Raw genomic sequence first — 21,258 nt, 5'->3', positions numbered from 1 at the left:
GTATTTACTTTATTTTAACAAGCCTCTTGTCGTACTGCAATCAACAGACATCAAAATTGGGGCAAAACGGAGCAACAGAGCAGAAATAGGCCACTTAAAAAAAGTGCAGGGAGAGTGCATTCTGCGAGAGTGAGGGCAGAGCGTTGATTTTGCGGCTTTACTTCCTGCTCACTACTGTGCAGGTCTGGTCCCAAGATCGCTACTGCGCAGACTCAAGTCCCAAGATGTCAGCGCCATATCGGGACACTGGCGGCTTCAGTTCTCACCAATGGAAGAGAGCGAAGGGGCGTTGTCCCTCTTTTTTTTACAGTCTATGCTCTTGACAGAGGCCAGTGCAACCAGCAGCAAAGTCTTCATGGAGAGAAGCTTTAAGTCTGCTGATTGCAAAGGCTCAAAGGGAGCATCCTGAAGTGCTCGAAGCACCAGAGAAAGGTCCAAAGAGGGTATAGAGGGGGGTCAAGGAGGATTTAACCGTTTCGCCCCCTAAGGAACCTGACGACCAGGTCGTGCTTTCCTACTGTTTTCCCATCTACATGTATGTGGTTGTGATATACTGAAATAGCGGAAGCATGTACTTTGAACCTTTGAACGTATTTAGGCAGTTCAGCACCGACCGAGCGCGTTCCTCTGTGAGGCTGTGCCTCACAGGATTCGGTCTGTGCGACCGAATCCTACTCCATACTGAGAAAAGAGATCCTCTGGGAAGACAGGGACAGCCCGAAGGGCAGGACCTTGTACTGATATGCTCGACCCTCGAACGCAAAGCGCAGAAACAGCCTGTGTCGAGGAAGAATCAAGACGTGAAAGTACGCGTCCTTCAGGTCGATCTCTACAAACCAATCTCGGGGACGGATGCATTCGAAAATGCGTTTCTTTGTGATCATTTTGAACGGTAGCTTGTGGAGACTCCGATTCAAAACTCGCAGGTCCAAGATCGGTCGTAACCCACTGCCTTTCTTGGGTACAATGAAGTAGGGACTGTAGTACCCTGACCTCATATCAGCTGGAGGGACCGGCTCTATCGCTTCCTTCGCCAGTAGGACTGCGATCTCCGCCTGCAAGACATGGGCATCGGCTGCTCTCACTGTAGTGAAGTGGATGGCCCGAAACTTGGGGGGACGCCGGGTGAACTGAATCGCATAGCCGAGCCTGATGGTCCGAATGAGCCAGCGAGACAGACTGGGGAGCGCTAACCAGGCTCGCAGAGGCCGTACATGCTGGAGCAAAGGGACCAAAGTGTACCCGCAGTGGGGCAGCGAGGTGGAATGCAGGGACGCGGCTCGGGAGGCTCTCTCTGGGAGGCGGCCCGTAGCAGGGTCTGGGTGGGGCAGTGAGGTGGAATGCAGGGACGCGGCTCGGGATGCTCTCTCTGGGAGGCGGCCCGTAGCGGGGTCTGAGTGTGCTCTGTAACACCTACCTGGTTCCACGGGGCAGGAGGCGCAGGAGGCAGCTTGCATGCGTTCTCGAACAGCACGCTGCTGCCCACTGGCGATAGAAGAGGATAGATGAGAGTGGTGAGGATTCTCTCCTCCCACTGCTCTCTGGGCCAAACTGCTCTTTCATTGAAAATGTGGGTACCGCTGGTTTTAAGGTCAGCGGCGGGAACACAAATAAAAGGGAACAATAGATTTTCCACCCAGCCCTCTTCCGGGGGAGGGAGCGGTGCGGTCAGCGTCTCCTGAAGAGCAGTCCCATCCATCTACTGGTCCACGTCCTAGGGCCGCTTACCCCTGGCTTTGCCGCCTCTCTTGGCGGGGGCTTGGACGGGCGGGGCAGCCAGCTGACCGGGCTTAGATCGCAGCGGAGGCGCAGGGACTCTGCCCCTTTGCAGGAACGAGAGTCTCGACCGTAGCTCCGAGATGGTCATTTTCCCACAATGGGTACATGACTCATCCACGAACGCTGCCTCAGCGTGTTCAATGCCCAGACACGTGATACAGTGCTCGTGACCATTCCGTGATCCCAGGTAACGACCGCATCCAGAAACATTATCTCTCTTGCTGGCGATCTTACCAGCCGTGAAAACAGCCTTTCAGCGCTCTCTCGGCGCACCTTACCAGCTGAAAAAACAGCTTTTTTGTTTTTGCTCAACAGAAAACAAAAAAGACAGAGAGAGAGAGAGAGAGAGAGAGAGAGAGAGAGAGAGAGAGAGAGAGAGAGAGAGAGAGAGAGAGAGAGAGAGAGAGAGAGAGAGAGAGAGAGAGAGAGATCACGCATCGCCCGCACCAGTCTGGAGAGGTCCCGTTGAGAGCTCGCTCGTCTTGAAACACTCTGTTTGTAGAGAACACAGCATCGAAGTGCTTGGCTCCGAAGCAAAAAGCTGAAGTGCAATTGCACTTGCTGCTCATTGTGGTGAGCAGGACGAGGTCGAGGGACGTGAGAGGACGGCGCGAGGCCGGTGGCATGAGTGATAATGAGCGACACCTGTGAGACGCACCGGTCTCGTATCTCTCACGGAGGAGCGGAAGCATAAAAGGAGGAGCGACGACAGTGCAGATCGAGAGAGGAACAGGTCTGAACTTATGTTGTGTTTTGTTTTTGTGTACTTTCATTTTGTATTTGTTTATTTTATTATTAAACTTGTTGAAAGTTCGCCGGTTCCGCCTCCTTCTTCCCATAACAACTGAACCCCGTTACACTCATTATATACCCGAGCTGCGTGGCTGAACAGCTGATGCAAATGATTGCACGCCAATGTGCATTGGCTCGTTTAGTTTCACTCAAAGTAGATTAGCCTCTCTAGCGAGATTCCTATTCGTCGGTCATGACGCACGCCGAGAGTGACCGACTGATAGGGAACTATATTTATAACTGTACGTAAACTATTGTTATGGCCATAACTATACTAATAAAATGGTCTTACTATTCTTGCTCTAAATGCATAATGAACCTGTTAGAGTGGACTCACTTTTAAAGAAATCCAGCATGGAGCCCTCTGGCTTCTTGGGGTCTTCTTTCATGATGTCACCCTCCAATTCAAAAGACTGCAAAAGAAGACTTTCTAATCAGCATATTAGAATGATTCATATTAGAAGAATCTGAATTATCATGTTACACTGAAGACTGGAGTAATGATGCTAACAATTCAGCTTTACCATCACAGGGATAAATTACATTTTAAAATATGTAAAAAATAGAAAACCTTTATTATGAATTATTCATCTGACTCCTTTTTATTTTTTAACCAAGAGAGACCACTTGTGGCTTGTCACTTATTCTAACATTATTTTACTTTCTTTTTTTATATAAATGTGCCATACGGTGGAGAGATCATTGGAAGCTTCTGTGTGTAGCTTCGAACAGCATCTGCTCAAATGGGGAAAATTATCTCAAGTTTATTTATTTATTTTATTATTATTATTATTATTATTATTGAGTTTGGGTGATGAAAGTGGAAAATCATGTTTGGGACACTAAAGAGAACCAACAAGAGAATAAAGAGAACCAACAAGATGAGGGCCCATTTTATCTGAGTTTATGTTTTATAAAATGCTCCACAAAAAGTAGAGACAGATATGAAACCACATAAAAAATATATATATTATTAAAATAAACCTCTTCTTTTTGTTTGGTATATATTATACAGTACCGTTTGTTTAGCGTCAATAAGCAAGAAATTAATATTTTATTCAGCAATGATGCATTAAATTGATCAAACGTGACAGTAAGAATTTTTACATTGTTACAACATTTTTCAAATAAATGCTGTTCTTTAGATCTTTCTATTCATCAAAGAATCCTGAAAAAAGTTCTCATTTCCACAAAAATATTGAACAGCACAACTGTTTTCAAAATGGATGATAATAGGAAATGTTTCTTAAGCACCAAATCAGCATAGAATGATTTCGAGAAGGATAATGTGACACGAAAGACTGGAGTAATGATGCTGAAAATACAGCTTTACAATCACAGGAATAAATTACATTTTAAAATATGTCAAAAATATTAAAATGTTATTTCAAAATATATATAAAAATAATATAATCTTACCGACCCCAACTTTTTGAACGATAGTGTATTTCTGTTTGAATTAGGTTTAATATGTATTTTAATTTATATGATGTACTGAATGGTATTGCACCGAAATATCAATGCAGTGCTTTATTGTCATCAATTTGATTAAATAAAGAGAAAAGAACATTATAGCAACCCTTCCTTATTTAAAAGGAGCAACAAGTTTGCAATGTTTCAATAATCAGTGCCATAGAAGTGTTAGGTTGTCATTAAAACAAAACCATGACTGACCTTCTCTACTTGAAGGGATCTGGGGAAGAAGAAGTAAGGGATTGAGGTGAGAGCAAGACCTCCAGCAGTGATGAGCAGACCCATCCACCATGCACCAACCCAGCGAGGGTCAGTAGGGGTCAACTCCAATGCCTTCCCTAGAGGAAAGAATCTACTGTAGATAACATGCAACACTGCAGCTGTCTACAATTAACATTAACATAAAGAAAAGGAATAAGTTGTTGCTGTCATTTAAAGGGTAAACAAACCTGTCCTGGATCTGTCCACATCCACATAAATACGCAAGACCACAGAGCCCAGGAGGAATCCAAAGGAAGGCCCAAACACTGACAAAGCAAAGAGAATAGCTGCAACATACAACAACAGGAATGTCAATAATCTTAACAGTCCTTTCAATGAACATTCAAAACTCTTGTAAAATAACGAAACGTACCAATATAGAGAGGTGAATTCCCAGCCCCTGCAAAGTCATCTATATAAGATATGCCAAAAGGTTGGATGGGGACAGAACCGATTCCGAAAAGCAGCTGGGCCGTAGCCATTAACACCCAAAATTTACTGGTGTCCACAAGCTTCTGTGAATCCTCCTGACCACAAGCCTCAGCACCAGTTGCATTCCCACGCACATCACACATGTCCTGTCTGCTCGCTGTTGGATTAAAACACAGAAATACAAAACATTCATCCCAAAAACTATCAGTCACATCAGCCATCCAGATATTTGTGTTTAGTAAAATGTTAAGTAAAGGTTTACTAGAATGATGAGGACAAAATATCTATGGTCTGCATTTTACACTTAAAACTTGAGGGTTGTCCAAGCTGCTCTTGTCCACACAATTAGTTTTATGCCGAATGTTACGTTGAACAAAAAGGAAAACGGGTCTGCATTCGCTTGTCGGAAAAAGTGTTAATGGCAGTACAAACTGATGCCGGAATCAATGGACTTTTAAGGCAATCATCTCACCTAGCTAGTTGCTTTTATTGTTGCCTTTTAATTCGATTTAAATATCTAAATGTTAGTGAGAAGAAGAAAAATAAAAAAAGTTTTACATAATCTGCATATGCAATGGAGCTATCCTAATCTTTGCTCGCTGCTTTGAATGTATCTTGAGTAAAACAGCTCTATATTTGACAAAGCACAAAGACATGAACTGGAAGCGATGCAACCTGTTTTACAGAATGGTCTTTTTATGGAGACCAAAAAAAAAAAAAACAGCCATGGACACCATTGACTTTCATTGTATGCAAAAGAGCAGATTGAACACTCTACAGTACATTTGTTTTTCACAGAAGAATGAAAGGCATACAGGTTTGAAATAACGTGGGTGAGTAAATAAAAAGAAAAACATGGATTTAAAGACTATGTAAGTTTCCTTTAACCTTTGCGTAATATTGTAATGTATAAGTCCAAATGACAGTATCTGCAGGCAGAATAGGGTAAGTGGAGAATGAAGCAAAAATAAAAGGTTTAAGGAAATTGTAGGGAGATAATCACTATCTCTTGGAGTAAATTCCAGGTTTTTCTTTCCAGTCTGATCAATCAGGTGGTCTTATCTCTACGGTATCTCTCCACTCCTTTGTCCTCATCTCTTTCCTTTTTTCTCTCTATCCTCTCCCTTTTCAACCTCAATCCGTTTATTTCTTCATGTTTTTTCCCCAACCTAATGCTAAACCCTGTCTAAGAAGTCTCTCGGCAGCAACTTCCTGTAGACCTGCATACCCTGTTACGTCTAAGCTGATGTTTATCATTCAGCTTTATTATTTTAGATCCTCACTTTGTTGTGTCTGGTTTTCTTCAAAGTGTCCTGAGCCTTTTTTTTATGAATACAGTGATATTATCATTTTGATGAGCTTAGAGTCTAAAATCCTCTACTCAGGGCATGAAACAATATGATCATACATAAAAACAAACTAAGACAGAAAATGGGGAGGAAGAGAGTGCAGAGCTCATTCCAACAGATGTGTATATTTCCAAATAACTTTTACACTTTGTAAAATTCACATTAATTGGTTTCATTGAGCTAAAAATGGATGCTAATGGACTGAATGACACTTACCATGCAGGACAGAGTCAAAGGTGTGGGGCTGGGACAGGAAGTGAGGTAGAGCTAAGATCATGGCACTTATCGACATTAGCAGGCCACCCAGTCCAATGAATCGAGGTCGATGAACCCGACTACCCATGTAACTGACAAACGCTATCAGCACTGTGTTCCCTACCTAAGTAAAAAAAAAAAAAAAAAAGGAAATGCAGAAAAACAAGTCACATAAAGCAGCCTGTATTTTTTTCTTATTGCACTTATTCACCTAATACACAAAGCATCCAGACAACAGCAGAATGTTTTTGATTATTTCTAAATATCCTACAGTCTAAAGCCTTTTTATCTAGCTTGACTAGTTTAGACTTCTCTAGACATCCAGCCACATCAGAAATACCATGTTGGTTGCAGGGTTATTATCGTTTCTAAAATTAAAACCATGAAAAATATTTTCGTTACTTTTACGCAGAGTAAACCGTTTTAAGTGAATAATTTCATGATTCATTATCATAAAAATACCTTATGACTTATATATTATATAATTAGGGATTCACTTTATTTGAGATCTGTGTCTGTTGCACATGCTCATTTCCCCTTATTTTTTTCATTAGATTACCTTTGCTGTCATTTAACGCTCACTTAAAGCTAATCTTTAAAACACTAATAATTTAACACTCTTAGGCCTGGTTTCACAGACAGGGCTTAGATTAAGCCATGATTAGGCTTATTTCAATATGGGCATTTAAGTAGATTAGTTTATGCAATAATTTTAATATTGTGTATCCTTACACATCACGTCACCTTAAAACCACAATACAACAATATAGTAACACTAACGGACATTCAACAACTAGTTAATTGTGAAGGGAAGGAAAAATGATGTGATGAAAAGGCTTGACCCGTAAAATTCAGTTTTCAAAAAGTTAATATCTAAATACTTCAATGTTTCCACCACCAAGCCATAAACTCTTTGTAAGACTGTATGGAGTGGTCTTTACCTCATGGAGGGAAGAGATGGTTCCTGAAGAGAGGCTGTCAAGGCCATAGCGTCTTTCAATTGTTGTGATGGTGCTCTTGAAGTAAGAGCTATACAAGAGCTGAGTGAGCTGGAGCAGGCCATGACACAACACGAAGAACTACAGGAAGAGAGAGAAAGAAAGTGAAGAATGGTCAGACATACAGGTTATGATTACAGTGAGTGTACCAATTATAACTATCAAGTGTACTAAACATTCTCCAATGATAAAGGAACCTGATGTTCTATGATCTGAGCAAGTGCATTCATCAGTGTGTTGTTACAGTGTCACATGGGGGTTATTTGAAACAGCACGTCTGGAGCTAAACAACAACTCCCTAAATTTAGAGTTCCCTTCCAAATATCTTCAGACAGTGAGATCTGGGACTTTGATCTTCAGTGCCTCACCTCAGAACATGAATGTTAAACCACACTGATTTCACAATATATCTGAGTTCACTTTGTGTTTGGTTTGTAATGTGAAGGCCAAGTATGGTAAACCATACTCGGAATTTGTCCTCTGCCTTTAACCCATCCATGGAAAAGGCAACATAGTTTAAACCAAATGTAGAGCTCTTAAAATCACCTTCAAGATTTACACTGTTGTTTTAAAAGCTGCCATTGGCCCAAAAGCTCCTCGTTGTGCAAATAAGTGATAAAACAAGGTGGTTCATAAAATGGAAAACTGGATCAGTGGTGTCCCTGCTCTCCATCTGACACTTTTCTGTACATTTCCAAAGCCTTGAAAAAAGTTATACCATTCTTATAGTAGGCATGAAATGAAAATTCATCCCAGCTATTTTGCAAATGCATGTTATAGATCTAATTATGAATGTTTCCTTGCATGTTTCATTTTTTATGTCTGTCATGTCGTAACTTCCAGGGAAAATGGCCAACTTCACAAATCATGTCTGCTTAAACCCCATCAGTTAACTGCAAGCTTGCATTAATTTTTGAGTGCAACACCCGCATTTCAAAATCCAATCAAAAAAGAAGGACAGTACCAAATCCCCTCCATAATTTTTTTTCTTTTCCAATAATAACTTGTATGTCACAGACAATAATTTCAGTTTAATCGTGACTTATAACTACCAGGGTATGTTTTTTGGGGGTTACCATTGTGGTGAGATGTAGCTTAGCATAGAGTTGAGGACCTTCTAAAAAGAATTAAACTGTTGTAATATAAAAAGCAACTACCATGGCTATGAATGTAACCATAATACACTACCTAAAAAGAAAACCTATGTTAAGCTTGTTAGTGTTATTATTACCAGCTTTATACAGTCTAAATATCTTACTTTAACTTTACTCGATAAAAACAATGTGATTGAAACATGTTAGCCTATCTCTACTCAAATACTTCAGGTAGGATGAACTTGAATGAATCAAGTTATTTGGACGTGTTTAAGTTAAGTCAATTCAGTTAAAGACCGATTCACACCGCACTGACAGACAGCAACAGCCTGAGAATTTGAATTGGCCCTTAGTTTATCATACATGAAGTATTTGAGTAGAGGTAAGGTTTCATAACATGCTTTAAGAGATGACGATAAGCCAGAAATGCAGTGGAGATTAAAGCTCATAAATTGGAACGTTTCCCTGTTTGTGTGTTTGAGAAAGAAGCAGCTGCTCCCATATAGCTTTTTTGTGCCTAAGACGTCATGAGCAAAATCAGAGGAAAGTTCGCAGAGTTCTCAAAGGCATGAAGCAATCTGATAGGGCATGTAGAGATCTGGACTGGATTTCCTAAACAAACACAAGACATAAATCCCTCTCCTTTGCTCATCCTCATCGCCAGCTCTCAAATGCTTTTCGATGGTTTCTAGAACAGCTAATGCTCCCATTAAATCTTCGGCTTTATGGTTTGTTAGCACACATAATAGCTGCTTTTGACAAAGTTGCAACGATTTCTTTCTTGTTTTTCAGGGAATAGGCTTTTAATTACGGAAATATTTTGATAGGCTGTGTCCACTCAAGCAGCCCAACTAAATGCCTTTGTTAGACGTGTGAATGGCAGCTCTGTGCCTCTTTCCGCCCCAGTGCCAGTTCCACATATGGTTCAGCTTGAATTATTCGACATGCAGCAGCCACGTCTGTATCCTTTCACATATAATGTTACAAGGAAGCTCGAACAGATCTCTCTTTTTTATAGATTTTTAAAGACTCTCTGATAAACCAACACTAAGAGCAATCTTTCTCCAAAGGCCATTACTCAATATGTGTCCCTGTGGTACAGTAGGTGTACTATGATCAGAGCATATGTTACTATATTGATGGCTATTAGGCCTTAACAAAAGTGCAGGCAATAGCACATGTACAGCATAACCTGACCATAAGTTCCTACTCAAATTACAACTTGCAGGTTCATCAGTGCATAGTTCTCCCCAAGCAGTCATAAATCTTTTGCAGAGCTGGCACGTGTTTGATCACTCGCCGTGTCGTGAATGACTATTACAAAGTAGCCTTGGGTAAGCACAAAGCAAGCTGAAGTATTTGTTTTGGATTGAAGCAATGTGTGAATCGTTTTTGGAATTTTGGAAGAACGAAAAATCCTGCTATGTGTATGAGAAAATTATTGTCAGACATTTGTCCTGCTGTTACCTCATGCATTTAGGCCCTGGCAGGCTGCTTTATGCATTCTAGGAAATTAGAAGAAAAAAAAAAGAGTCAAATGACTTTTTCCATTGAGGCATTGGTTTTTCACTTTCTCTTCAACCTTTTCATTTATTCTTCATTGCATTAGCCTGTAAACAGTGGTTCTCAACCTTTTTGACTTGTCCAATACAACATTGGAAGGCCCCTCACATAATGTATAACAATTTCTTCAAAATGTTTTGCTGAAATTATGAGAAAGCTGCTTGTTTTTAAACTTTTTATTAACAGAAACTGGGAGTGTCAATATGTTAAATTAACCACGATTATTCTTTTGATTCCAGAGGTTTCTTATGGGAATTGATGGTTTCATCAAGAACCTTTAACATCCATGGAACCGTGTGTGTGTGTGTGTGTGTGGGTGTGTGTCTCATCAATTAAGAAGCAAAATTTATGATACCGTCAGATTTTAATATATTATATGACTGAATTGTAATCTTGTAAAACGAATTTGGAGATTTCAGTGAATTCAAATACATTTCCCCATTCAAGGTAGAAATTGAATGGGGATTGTTTGACTATTGCCTAAATAGATAGACAAAGATAACCGGCAAATGAACTTGCGTGTCTTTAGGGGACTTTGATAGAGTGTCATTAGTTTTGAATCAGCAGAGCCTTTTAATGATGTTTGAATTTCACTGAAATCGTAGATCAGGCCTAATGTTCTTAGGATACAGTGAGTGATTCAAACTCCACAGATAGAGAACCAATGATGACAGATTCAATGAGCGTGCTGAAAAGCAGTTCCCGTCGCCTGTCCAGAACTGGATTTTTCTCCTTCCTCAGCAGCTATTGTGCTAGAAGAAGACTCCTGCTGAGTAAAGAGAATCAGGGGAAGAACTGACTTTGATGTTTGATGTCTTACATGCATTGCTGCACCACTATCACGTGTTACAGGAGCCATTAAGCAGACATTTTCGGATTTCCTCAGGATATAAAGCTTAAACAGTCAAAAAGTACAAGCCCAATGTCCCGATCATTTTTGCCCATCCTGTGCACCACAGCTACAAAAATAACAGGACATTCAGGAGCTGTTTCACTTTGGGTTGAAACAAGCACAATCCAACTTTGTATTCTATTCATATTATACGGATACATTTCATTTCGTGATGACAAACATAGTTTAATAATGACTGCAAAATAATCATGTCTCTCAAGTTCAGGTCTGAGAAATGAATTTGCTAGCTATGTTTGAATTCACAGATTTTCACAGCAACAATCCAATGAAATCAACTGAAACATTTTATAGAAGCTGTTCCAGAATCATGCAATTCAGATTTAACAAGTCCCAGTAAAGAGTAAATGAACCATTGCATGACAATATTACATAAAGCCAAGAGTAAATCAGTGGATTGTAGAATAAGGGGAAAAATGCAAGATTAATGTGACAGTCTTTCTTAAAATTTTACTAATTTCTTTGTCAACAAGTGCAACCTTAAGATGACCTGTGTCCCAAATCAATTATATTCCCTCTGTGCAATTTCTAATGACAAGTTCAAGTTAACAATGTTGTTTTGAAATCCCAGCCTGCCTTTAACTAAAATAAGGTGGCTAAATTGCTGAGATGTCAATGTCTTTTTTTTCCCCTGATTTGAACAGAATTATGTAATTATGTATAGAGAAAAAATTAGCAAAAAAGTGAAAGGTACATGCTATATCAGTATTATCTGTCAATTCAAATGAGTTTCAATCTGAAAAGGGGTTTAGGGATTGTAAACAGACCTAGTACACTGAACAACATGTTCTACACCTTCTTTCAACATACGTCATCACTGCCTGACTCATTCCGAAGAACAAAACACACATATGAATAAAAAACCTGTCAGTTTAACATGATTCCATTGGTCACATAGACACAAATGCTTAATCCATTTTACAACACTCTCACACCCTTATTGCAAACACACATAAAGTCTAAGTAAGCACATGTGTGTCATAGTAGAGAAGCAAAATGGACAGTAACTTTCAAAAGAACCACACAACTCAAGGCTGTGGATCATCAATAGTCTATTTTGGGATTTTGGAGAGTGTGTAAAGCTTCTCGTGAAACGTGTACTCTCATTCATTAGAAATAAATTACCACAACAACAGACAGTGCCCTAATAAGGGGTCGAAAAGGAATTCCATAGAATGAAGTAAAGCAAACAAAGCAGACACTTGCATCTGTGTCATATCAAGTTGTCTTAGCTACTGTAATTACAAACAACCATTTGCATTGGAATTGTTTCTGCTCAGTGTTGGCTTGTAACATGCCAACAATTTATCACAATTACAAAAAAACAGATCTGAAGTTGGTGTGAAACACTTTTTCTTCTCGTCTTAATTTGACAAACAACCTCTGGGCAGGTTTGTCACAGTGATTCGCCAGCAGTTCCTGTTACTTTAGGTGGAGTGATGAGTCTAAAGGATTTTCCAACTCTAGACAAACTCAGAGACGGAATTTTCTATAATGCCTAATCACAAAGATAGGGGTCGATCACTAATTTCCGATTGAATCCAGCCTGATTTCATATTCTGAAAGTTCTTTTTATATGAACCCTAAATTTTGCAATCCGATTCACATTTTTGTTCACATGTGTGCACTCATGTCTTCCTAACCAATCACCTCTAAAATGTCACCAGAGCTACTATGAACAACTGTTGTTTTTGCCTTACCTTAAAAGGAAATCTGACATATGTTAAAAGCTTTTTTTAAGCAACTATTTAGTAAATATTTAGTTTACTCCACTGACCAGTTAATAAGATCTCTGGTCAAGGTTTTTTTAATCCAACTGAGAAGATTCAAGCGTTTACATGCTTAGATTTTTTTTTCCTACTCATTGAGTTATTGCAGGTCTACACCACCCCTTTCTAATGAAATGGAAATTTCAGTTAGATTGAGCTCAGTTGGATCGAATGAGTTGTTGAGCCATCAATAAACAGAATATTTTGCTGCGTATATAAACAGCAACGATGGTCAAGATCTACTGGGAGAAATGAACAGCTATAGGCTATCAATCACAAATAAATCTATGAATCTCTAGCAAAGCCAAGTTGAAATATTTTTGACACCACTTTGTAACACAAAACAGTCTATGGTCAGGGGATCTTTCTCCAAACAATTTCCAAACACAAAAACACCATAGGCCTAATTAAATGCCGTACGCATGACAGACCAATGTGCAAGATGACAGAACTATATTTTAGCCTAATAGCCCTACATTCCACAGACATTCGCTTGAGAGTAAAACTTGAATGAATGCAGTTCATGCTGAACTTCAACTAGCATCGCTTCTGGCAAGAACATCTGATAGATATATACTTCCCCTTGGGCCGAGGTCCTCATCCACAGCTGCTTCAAACTGACAAAAGTATATCTGCACTGACAGTCAGAAACAGCTAAACCTGTTTATGCTGTCAAACACCTCCAATTAAACATTCAGAGAATTAAACTTCAAACAACCTGGCTTTACAAGTGTGAGATAAATAAGATATACCAGACACACACAATGTCCGGCTAGTTTCATTGATACATTAGTATTAGTTCAAGTTCAAGTTCAAGAAGTCTTTATTAACCCCGAGGGGTAATTTGTTGTGCAGCAGCATGTGACATAAATAACACACATGTTATACAAAACAACAGCCATACAAACAGTAAAAAGAAACACCTAGATAAATACATACTACACAGGAATCTACAACTCACATTGACTTATTACAAAAACCTATAGCAGAAGGGACAAAATAATTTTTATGTCTATTTGTCTTGCATTTAGGTAAACTGAATCTGCGGCCCGACGGCAATAAAATGAAACTACTGTTCAAGATTAGACATTATTATTAAAATTAAGGATTTATCTTATTTCTTTTTAATTAAAGGACTGGGAACTAATAAAACATAAAGCCATAAGAACTCACGAGTGTTAAAGTTCAGGTTAAAAGTCTAAAGACAATTAAAAATTATGACAGCACAAATAATAATATAATGTGCAACCACTGCAAGTCACATCACCACCACCACCATCAACAACAACGGCAAGTGCATTTAAAATGTCTTTAAAGAGATAATTAAACAATTTAGAAAAAGATGTCTGCTAAAGACAGTGAACAAAAATAATAACTTTATATTATATTTATATCTTAATATTAATATTGTATGAATATTGGCTTATTATCAATAACACAATCAACAATAACAACCATGAAACAATAATACTAATTTACCTTTATGTTACAAAACAACGCTGGCTTGGGTTTCTTTATGTCTTTGGCGTATATGTCCATGTTGAAAGGTGAAGTTGGTTGTTATGCTTGTTTCAGCAAGGATGAGCAAGACACGTTTCCACTTCGGTGATCGTCTATGGGGGATTATATGACCATTATCAGTGATGTCACGAGCCCCGCCCAATGCTCTTCGACCCCGCCCACTACTCCACGCGCGATTGTTTTGGTGATCTTTATCTCTCTCCCCATTTGACAGCACGGAGTTCATTTCTTCATATTACACAGGCGTACTGCACTCTCGGTAAGGAATCTGTGCAAACACGTATCATAAACAGCGTAAATCATTTAATTACATTCCATTTAATGATAACAGAGGAGAACAGGATTACTTTTGCTTTTCTATTTGTGCGCATGGCTTTTTTTACACTCAACATGCATTTGTAATAATGCTTTTTGACATTACTTTTTTATTACTCATCTATAGAAAATAATGTTATCTATATCAAATTATATCATAAAATATTTTAATCATTAAAAAAATCATAATGAGGGCGTTTAAATAGCCTATCTATAAACCCGAGTTTCCATCATGGTCTGTGAAACTATCATAATAGAAGTTTATGTTGATTACATTTGTTAAAAGCTACAGGAAAATGTTTGTTTACTTAGTGTACATATTCAATCAAATAAAAGAGTCCCATTTGGCAAATCTGACACACATAAATGGTATACAACACCAGAGAGAGCTAAGTGCTACATTACCTGTGAGTTAAGGCTATGTTTTCCCCAATTCATTTAGTTCTGTCTTAAAAACTTGGCTTAGATAATTACACACCTGTCTTTGAGAGTTTTAAATTGAAGTGGTTTGTCTGTGCTTCAGTGATTCCCACTGCTTTTACTGCTGCAAAATGTCAATAGTTTTTAACAACACTTTCATATAAAGTCACATGCAATGAACTTTGGGATACTACAGGCAGACACCTCACAGTATATGGAGTACAAGTTATTTACAATGACATTCCAAAGCACAATTAAAGCTGGATGTAAAAAAGAAAAAATGAAAAAAGAAAATGAAAAAAAAAGGCTTCTCTGCACCAAAGCTACAAAGTATAATTATGACCAAATCAAAGTCCACCACTCCTACATATAATAGACTACTCTAATGCTTTCTGCGTCATACTGACGATCATGACCTGAGCCCGTGTGAGTCTCTGTTCATTTCTGCACTCTATTGGGTCAAAGTCTTACAACCTGATAAAAGTTATAGGGATTTTTCTGTATAGCCAGTTATCTTGAAAATGTCTGCTTTAATTTTACTTTTCCTATCAACATTTAGTGGTTTGTCACTAAAGAATTTCCTTATGGCAGTCTTCTCTGGGCCTCAAGTGTCCCTTGTGCTCAAGTACTTATGTTCTGTAGTCAAGCAAAGTGAAACCTTGGAAATGAGTGCCATTTGGCACAAGCGATCTCACTGAAGAGGCCATAAATGTTACATCATCTACGTCCCATTGAAATACATTGTTGAAAGATTGTTCTTTTCTGACAGGTTTCCAAGAAGTGCTTAGACTGCCATTATGACAGACCTATTCTCTTAAGAGGGTAGTTTACACAAAAATACATATTGTGTTATTCACTCATTACTTACGCTCATGTCATTGCAAACCTATATGACTTACATTCTTCTGTGGGACACAAAAAGAATATATTTAAAAAGGTTAATTTCTTTTCAAGTCAATGAGGTCCAATGTTGTTAGGGTGCCAGCATTTTTTTAAATATCTAATTTTGTGTTACACTTTCTTTTAAGGTGTCCTTGTTAGTGAAATATGCATTTAAATACTGAGTAGGCCTAATATTAATTAACAACATTTATACTTGCTATAGGCGTTAGGTTTAGGGTTAGTTGCATGCAATTATGCATGTTATTTACTGTTATTACTACAGTAAGCATATATAACAAGAACAATGTAAAATAAAGTGTTACCAAAAACATGCATATAGGTTTAGAATAATATGAGGGTTTAAGTTAATTTTGTATTTTCTTTAAAAGTAGGCTAGTCTACTCCAAAATGGAAAATTATGTGATCAATTACTCTATCCATGTTGTTCAAAACACAGAAGACTTTTGTTAATCTTTGAAACAAAGAGTAGTGGCATGCTTCAGAAAAACATAAAAAAAAGCAGTTAAATTCAAACCTGAAGAGACACAATCACTTTATATGACGAACAGATTTAATTTAGACTTTTATTTAGATTTATAAAATGGTTAGTTCCAGTCCTTGCTTCTGATTGGTCAGTAGCTGTGTTTTATTCACGATAAAGCATCACTATATGACCGCTTCACCCAACGGTTTTGTGCATCACTGCACAAATATGATAATTTTTTATTTGAGCACCATTAAATGCCGCATATTAAACCTAGGAACAATCTGTTACTGTCCACGGTCAGAAACTATTTTTTTTCCAGCGGAATGAAGGAATTTAGTGATTTTACTTAATGAAAGTTGCATTGATACACATTTTTGGCTTTAATATTTGTATTGTGTGGTAGATGTTTTATAAAAACAATAAGGTGCTTGAGGCTAGTGCTGAAAAAGTCACGGCTTCACTGTGTGGTAACAACGCCCTTCCGCCGTGACTTATTCACCATACGGCACAGCCTCTTGCACCTTACTGCTTTTATAAACATTGATCAAAGTGTTTGTCGTGCAAGAACCATAAACGTGTCAAACGATGAACGAAAGGATGGAACGACAGGAGGGTGAGCAAATTACAGATTTTTCATTTTTGGGAGAATACTATCCGTTTAAGTGCATTCAACAATGAAGGCAAACTAGAGGTATCATTGTAGAGCTCCATTAAAACGAAGCACTACATAAAGCAATAATAAATTGTGAAATTGACAGCACAACTGTTAAACTGGGAAATAATACAGATTGGTCTAATGGAAAAATGTTGTTCATCTACCCAAGTGTTTTTTTTTTTTTAACAGTACCTTAACAAAAAGGTTCGTACGCTCCCCACCATACCTTCCTTTGAAACCTTATGAAAAAAGAAAAGTGATTTTACAGGTCAGTTACACAAGAGACATTAATTTAACACAGGGAACAGGTCACTGAATGCGTTGTTTCAGCATGCTGTGTGCTTGTCAACTTCTTCAGTATGTAGGCTACTTGGTTTGTTGAATATACTTCTGCCATTTGCTGAGATTAAACTGTATTATACAGAATAAAGCATGTCAGAACCAGGGAAAGGAAAACAAGATCTCTGAAGAGGGTGGTAATCTTTCTAAACCACTACTCCAATTTAACACTAAGCACATTCATTCATCCAAAAAAAAAAAAAAAAAAAAGACTTTCCATTACGGCATCACTTAAAACTGAAAACTTTTAGAGGCTCTTTCATCTTTGAGGGTGCAACAAAACAATGGATATTTTCCCCTCCATAACATAAACGATGAAAGAAACATAAGAGTCATGTCATAGCTTTAGCAATGCTGATATTTCTTCACAAATGAAAAGAAAAAAATGGATGGGCTTTTTCCTTAAATATATGGGGGGTATATATCAAAAAGTAATATTTATATGAAATTAAACAAATTATTAATTATTCAAAATGTACTCCTTTTACAGCAAGAATGCCATAAGAAATGTAACCACTTCCATATACTCTGCATTGTCTTAGTTTGGCAGCGCCGCCGCTACCTTAGCTTAGCATAATGAATGGAATCCTTTGCTGCCGGATAGTGAAAAAAAAACAAAAAAAAAAACGAATTACTTCTTGTGGCCTGCGTATTCACAACGAGTAAACATAGCAATCCAGATTAAGACTAGCCGATTTCCTAGGCAGATATTGACTTGGGCGGGACTATGGGGTGAAGCACAGGCAAAGCACTGATTGCCCCCAACTTCCATCAACATACCGAGCGGCGTGACCGGTGTTGTGCCGAATTCTGACCCCCCTAGTATGATAGGTTTAGGATTAGTTGTGGGGGAGGGGTTAGGATAAGGGGTGGGGTTAGAATTAGGCAATCAGGTACTGACTTCAACAAGGGGGGTAATAATTTGGCAGGGAGTCGAAATTCGGCACAACACCGGCACCGAATATCTTCGATATCTCTGCGCCCAAGTAGCAGTGCTTCGCCTGTGCTTCACCCCAATATAGTCCCAAGGCAATCTGCCTAGGAAATCACCTAGTTTTAATCTGCATTGCTATTTGTACTCGTTGTGAATACCCAGGGCACAATGCGCCGCCAAACTAAGACAATGCATGGACTGAGACAAAATTGCGTTTGCCCACCCATCTAAATGTAGGGGATACGTTGAAAAACCACCATTTCAAAAAACGGTGGCGTGTTCCTTTAAGCTACAAAATAACTGTCAAGTTACAGTGAATAAGGTTTACACAAAGATAATCAATCACCCCACAAATTACTGATGGCTTTTGGCTGCTCTCTTAAGATAAACATTTGCACAGTGATATAAAAAAAAAAATCAACAAAAAAAAAATCATTATTAAATCATTAATCATTGCACAATTATGCAATTCAGAAAAGTTCTTAACCACTTTGATAACTGAAAATAGATGCTTCCATTGTACCAAGGACCAAGAGGTGGGAAAAAGATAGGTTAAAACCATCCAATCATGCATCAAAAGCAACAAACACCAACACCCAACACTGAGATCCCATTTTATTTAGAGGCCTCATTTAATTGATAGGTATGAATTCAGTTTACACAAAACCCTTTAAAAAAGTCAACATGCAGTGATCACAAGGATAGAAAGAAGAGCCTATAGATTCAGAACAAAAGATTTGAAAATGGTGTCTAGGCCATACACTTCAAATATTCACAGTGACTCATGTTTCTTTTCTTGTCCATGTATTCATACAGTTTTAAACATACAAGGAAGGCATTGTTCTGACACAGAACAGTCAAACATCAAAAGCTTTAGGAATCTGAAAAAACCCTGTATCAAAGTCCAGTTTGACTTGCAGGATCCCAACACGCTGCTTTACACCTCCACGACCATCTCATAATTTAAGGAGGTAAAGCTCAGCTATAGGGCTCCGCCATCTTTAGTCCCAAAAGGAAAAAGTCATTATTTTTAAACGTCTAGTTTACGTACCAATTGCCGTGTCCGGGCTGAGGCTTTTTTTCTGTACAATTAATGTAGTGGAGACCTAATTCTCTCACCAAATTATTTTAAAAACAGATAATGCAGGACATAATGCAGTGGAGATTAAGCTCCTCTCACTGAAGACTTTGAAAATATATGTACAGATTACTCCGAGCAATATTTTAAATGTCCAGAAGGAAATTTCAGAAGTTTCTTGTCATCTCTATTGTTAAGAAAAGGGAAAAAAAGCTTCTTTGTGAAACAAAGAGAACAGCAGCTTCCTGTGCACATCCTAATACCAGCATTCCAATCAAATGTGGATGATAATCTTGAGAATCAGAAAGAGTCCTTGCTATTTCACACAGCTGTGATATAAAAATAGATACTGACCTCCGAAGCTACACCTTCCAAACAAAGCCATATTTAATATCGCGTAAAATGAAAACACTTAACAAAATGGCTAGTTTTCTTATAAAGTAAGGCACTGCATTAACGTTTATTCTCTGGAATAGTGCTGTTCAACATCTCTGGCTGGTTTCAGTGAGTTTAGACATAGGCCCCCAAAGCTGCATGGAACTCAGTGAGGCATTGGACGAGCTGTTGGAATTTTGGTCTCTCTTCTGGATCCAAGGCCCAGCAACATGCCATCACTGCAAATCTGAAACAGAGAACATCCTCATATAAACAAAGCATTTACTATTATCAGATCTGTGAGGTGACTGATGAAGCCATAGCAGATTTATCAAAGAAGAAAGTACTGGAGTGGACAAGATGTATTGGTCTTGATTACATTTGACAGCAACAATTGAAACGGGCTTGAGTGTAAGTTGAGATCACTTTACCGCTCTATTTCTATTCAAGCTTTTAAATACACAAGGCAAGCCACAGAACTCTTATTCATCACTTATTCTCTGGAGGAAAGAGTACTAAACTACGATCCAACACTGATTAGCTTTTCCTGCGTTCTCTAAACTGTGTTCCGGCGACTGCACACAAGACAATTAATTTTGCTGTGTTTGGGGTCACTGACACTGTCAACAGAGCGCGTTGCTTTGTAATTCCTGGCTGGTTCGATCGCCATGCTCTGGTTCCCTAGCTATTGCAGGATGCCGATAAGGGTCAGATTGTGCGGATAGCATGCAGTTATGCTCGGATCAAACTGTCCATTTAGCTTTCTAAAGGCTCAGTCAGTTTCCTCAGAAAATAATCAAGATTTAAGAAAGTTGTTGTTACTGACACTTTGGGAGCCTTGCCAATCACTCAGGGAGCCTTGCCAATCACTCAGGAATGCAAGTTCACAATAGTTTATTTATTTTTAACGTATTTTCAACATTAAATCAGTGCATGAAAATTAAGTTATATACTCAAATTGATAGAAATACAGATTACAATATCAAACTCACAATTCATCAGGGCAGTTGATGGGTTGTGCTATTCTGTAGCCATCCTTCAAATAGGCGGCCATCTCGAAGGGGTCAATGTCAACGTAAGGAGTCTGTCCCAAGGTCATCAGCTCCCACAGAGTTACCCCGAACGCCCACTGTAGGCAAACAACACACAATAGCTCAGACCAGGCTGAGTGAGGCACGATGACTGAAACAGAAAGATGATCCCTCCATTTCAACAAGTGAGATCACTAGAGGCTGACATTATTTATAAACAAATAAATAGTATTTACAGATCATTATCTAAACGCAGAAATATATTCCTATTTGAATCTTCATAAAAGACAAGTGGGGGGTTTCTTGTTATAAGTAATTCCACAAACAAACAAAAAACAAAACAAAAAAAAAAACCTGCTGTTCAACTACTTTTTAACGAAAATATCTAATCAGCCAATCACATCAAATCATGATCTGCTGAAGTTCATAGTGAGCATCAAAATGGGGAAGAAAGGTGATTTAAGTGACTTTGAACATGGCATGGTGGTTGGTGCCAGACGGGCTGGTCTGAGTTTTTTCACCATCTCTGTAAACCCATCTTTAGTG

General features: G+C 38.5%; 2 protein-coding genes across 4 annotated transcripts in view; both read right to left on the bottom strand.

Moving 5' to 3' along the window:
• slco2a1 (solute carrier organic anion transporter family, member 2A1) overlaps nucleotides 1–14,284 on the bottom strand; it is a 30,679-nt gene extending 16,395 nt beyond the window's left edge. For both annotated transcript variants that reach the window (XM_056246317.1, XM_056246318.1), the window contains exons 1-7: nucleotides 14,155–14,284; nucleotides 7,283–7,420; nucleotides 6,303–6,465; nucleotides 4,679–4,894; nucleotides 4,494–4,592; nucleotides 4,246–4,382; nucleotides 2,909–2,984 (exon numbers count right to left, since the gene is read on the bottom strand). In XM_056246317.1, coding sequence (XP_056102292.1) covers nucleotides 2,909–2,984; nucleotides 4,246–4,382; nucleotides 4,494–4,592; nucleotides 4,679–4,894; nucleotides 6,303–6,465; nucleotides 7,283–7,420; nucleotides 14,155–14,214 — 889 coding nt within the window. In that variant the 5' untranslated portion in view covers nucleotides 14,215–14,284. The remainder of the gene's footprint in view (nucleotides 1–2,908; nucleotides 2,985–4,245; nucleotides 4,383–4,493; nucleotides 4,593–4,678; nucleotides 4,895–6,302; nucleotides 6,466–7,282; nucleotides 7,421–14,154) is intronic.
• Nucleotides 14,285–18,828: 4,544 nt separating this feature from the next.
• Nucleotides 18,829–21,258, bottom strand: part of ryk (receptor like tyrosine kinase) — a 90,005-nt gene continuing 87,575 nt past the window's right edge. For both annotated transcript variants that reach the window (XM_056246315.1, XM_056246316.1), the window contains 2 exons: nucleotides 20,674–20,810; nucleotides 18,829–19,928 (listed from right to left, as the gene is read on the bottom strand). In XM_056246315.1, the coding sequence (XP_056102290.1) occupies nucleotides 19,817–19,928; nucleotides 20,674–20,810 (249 nt within the window). In that variant the 3' untranslated portion in view covers nucleotides 18,829–19,816. The remainder of the gene's footprint in view (nucleotides 19,929–20,673; nucleotides 20,811–21,258) is intronic.

This window comes from Rhinichthys klamathensis, unplaced genomic scaffold, assembly GCF_029890125.1.
Source record: "Rhinichthys klamathensis goyatoka isolate OS25496 unplaced genomic scaffold, OSU_Roscu_1.1 h1tg000036l_1, whole genome shotgun sequence".
Lineage (NCBI taxonomy): Eukaryota > Metazoa > Chordata > Actinopteri > Cypriniformes > Leuciscidae > Rhinichthys > Rhinichthys klamathensis.
Note: the sequence above shows the minus strand (reverse complement) of the source record. Positions and strands in the feature narration are given on the sequence as shown.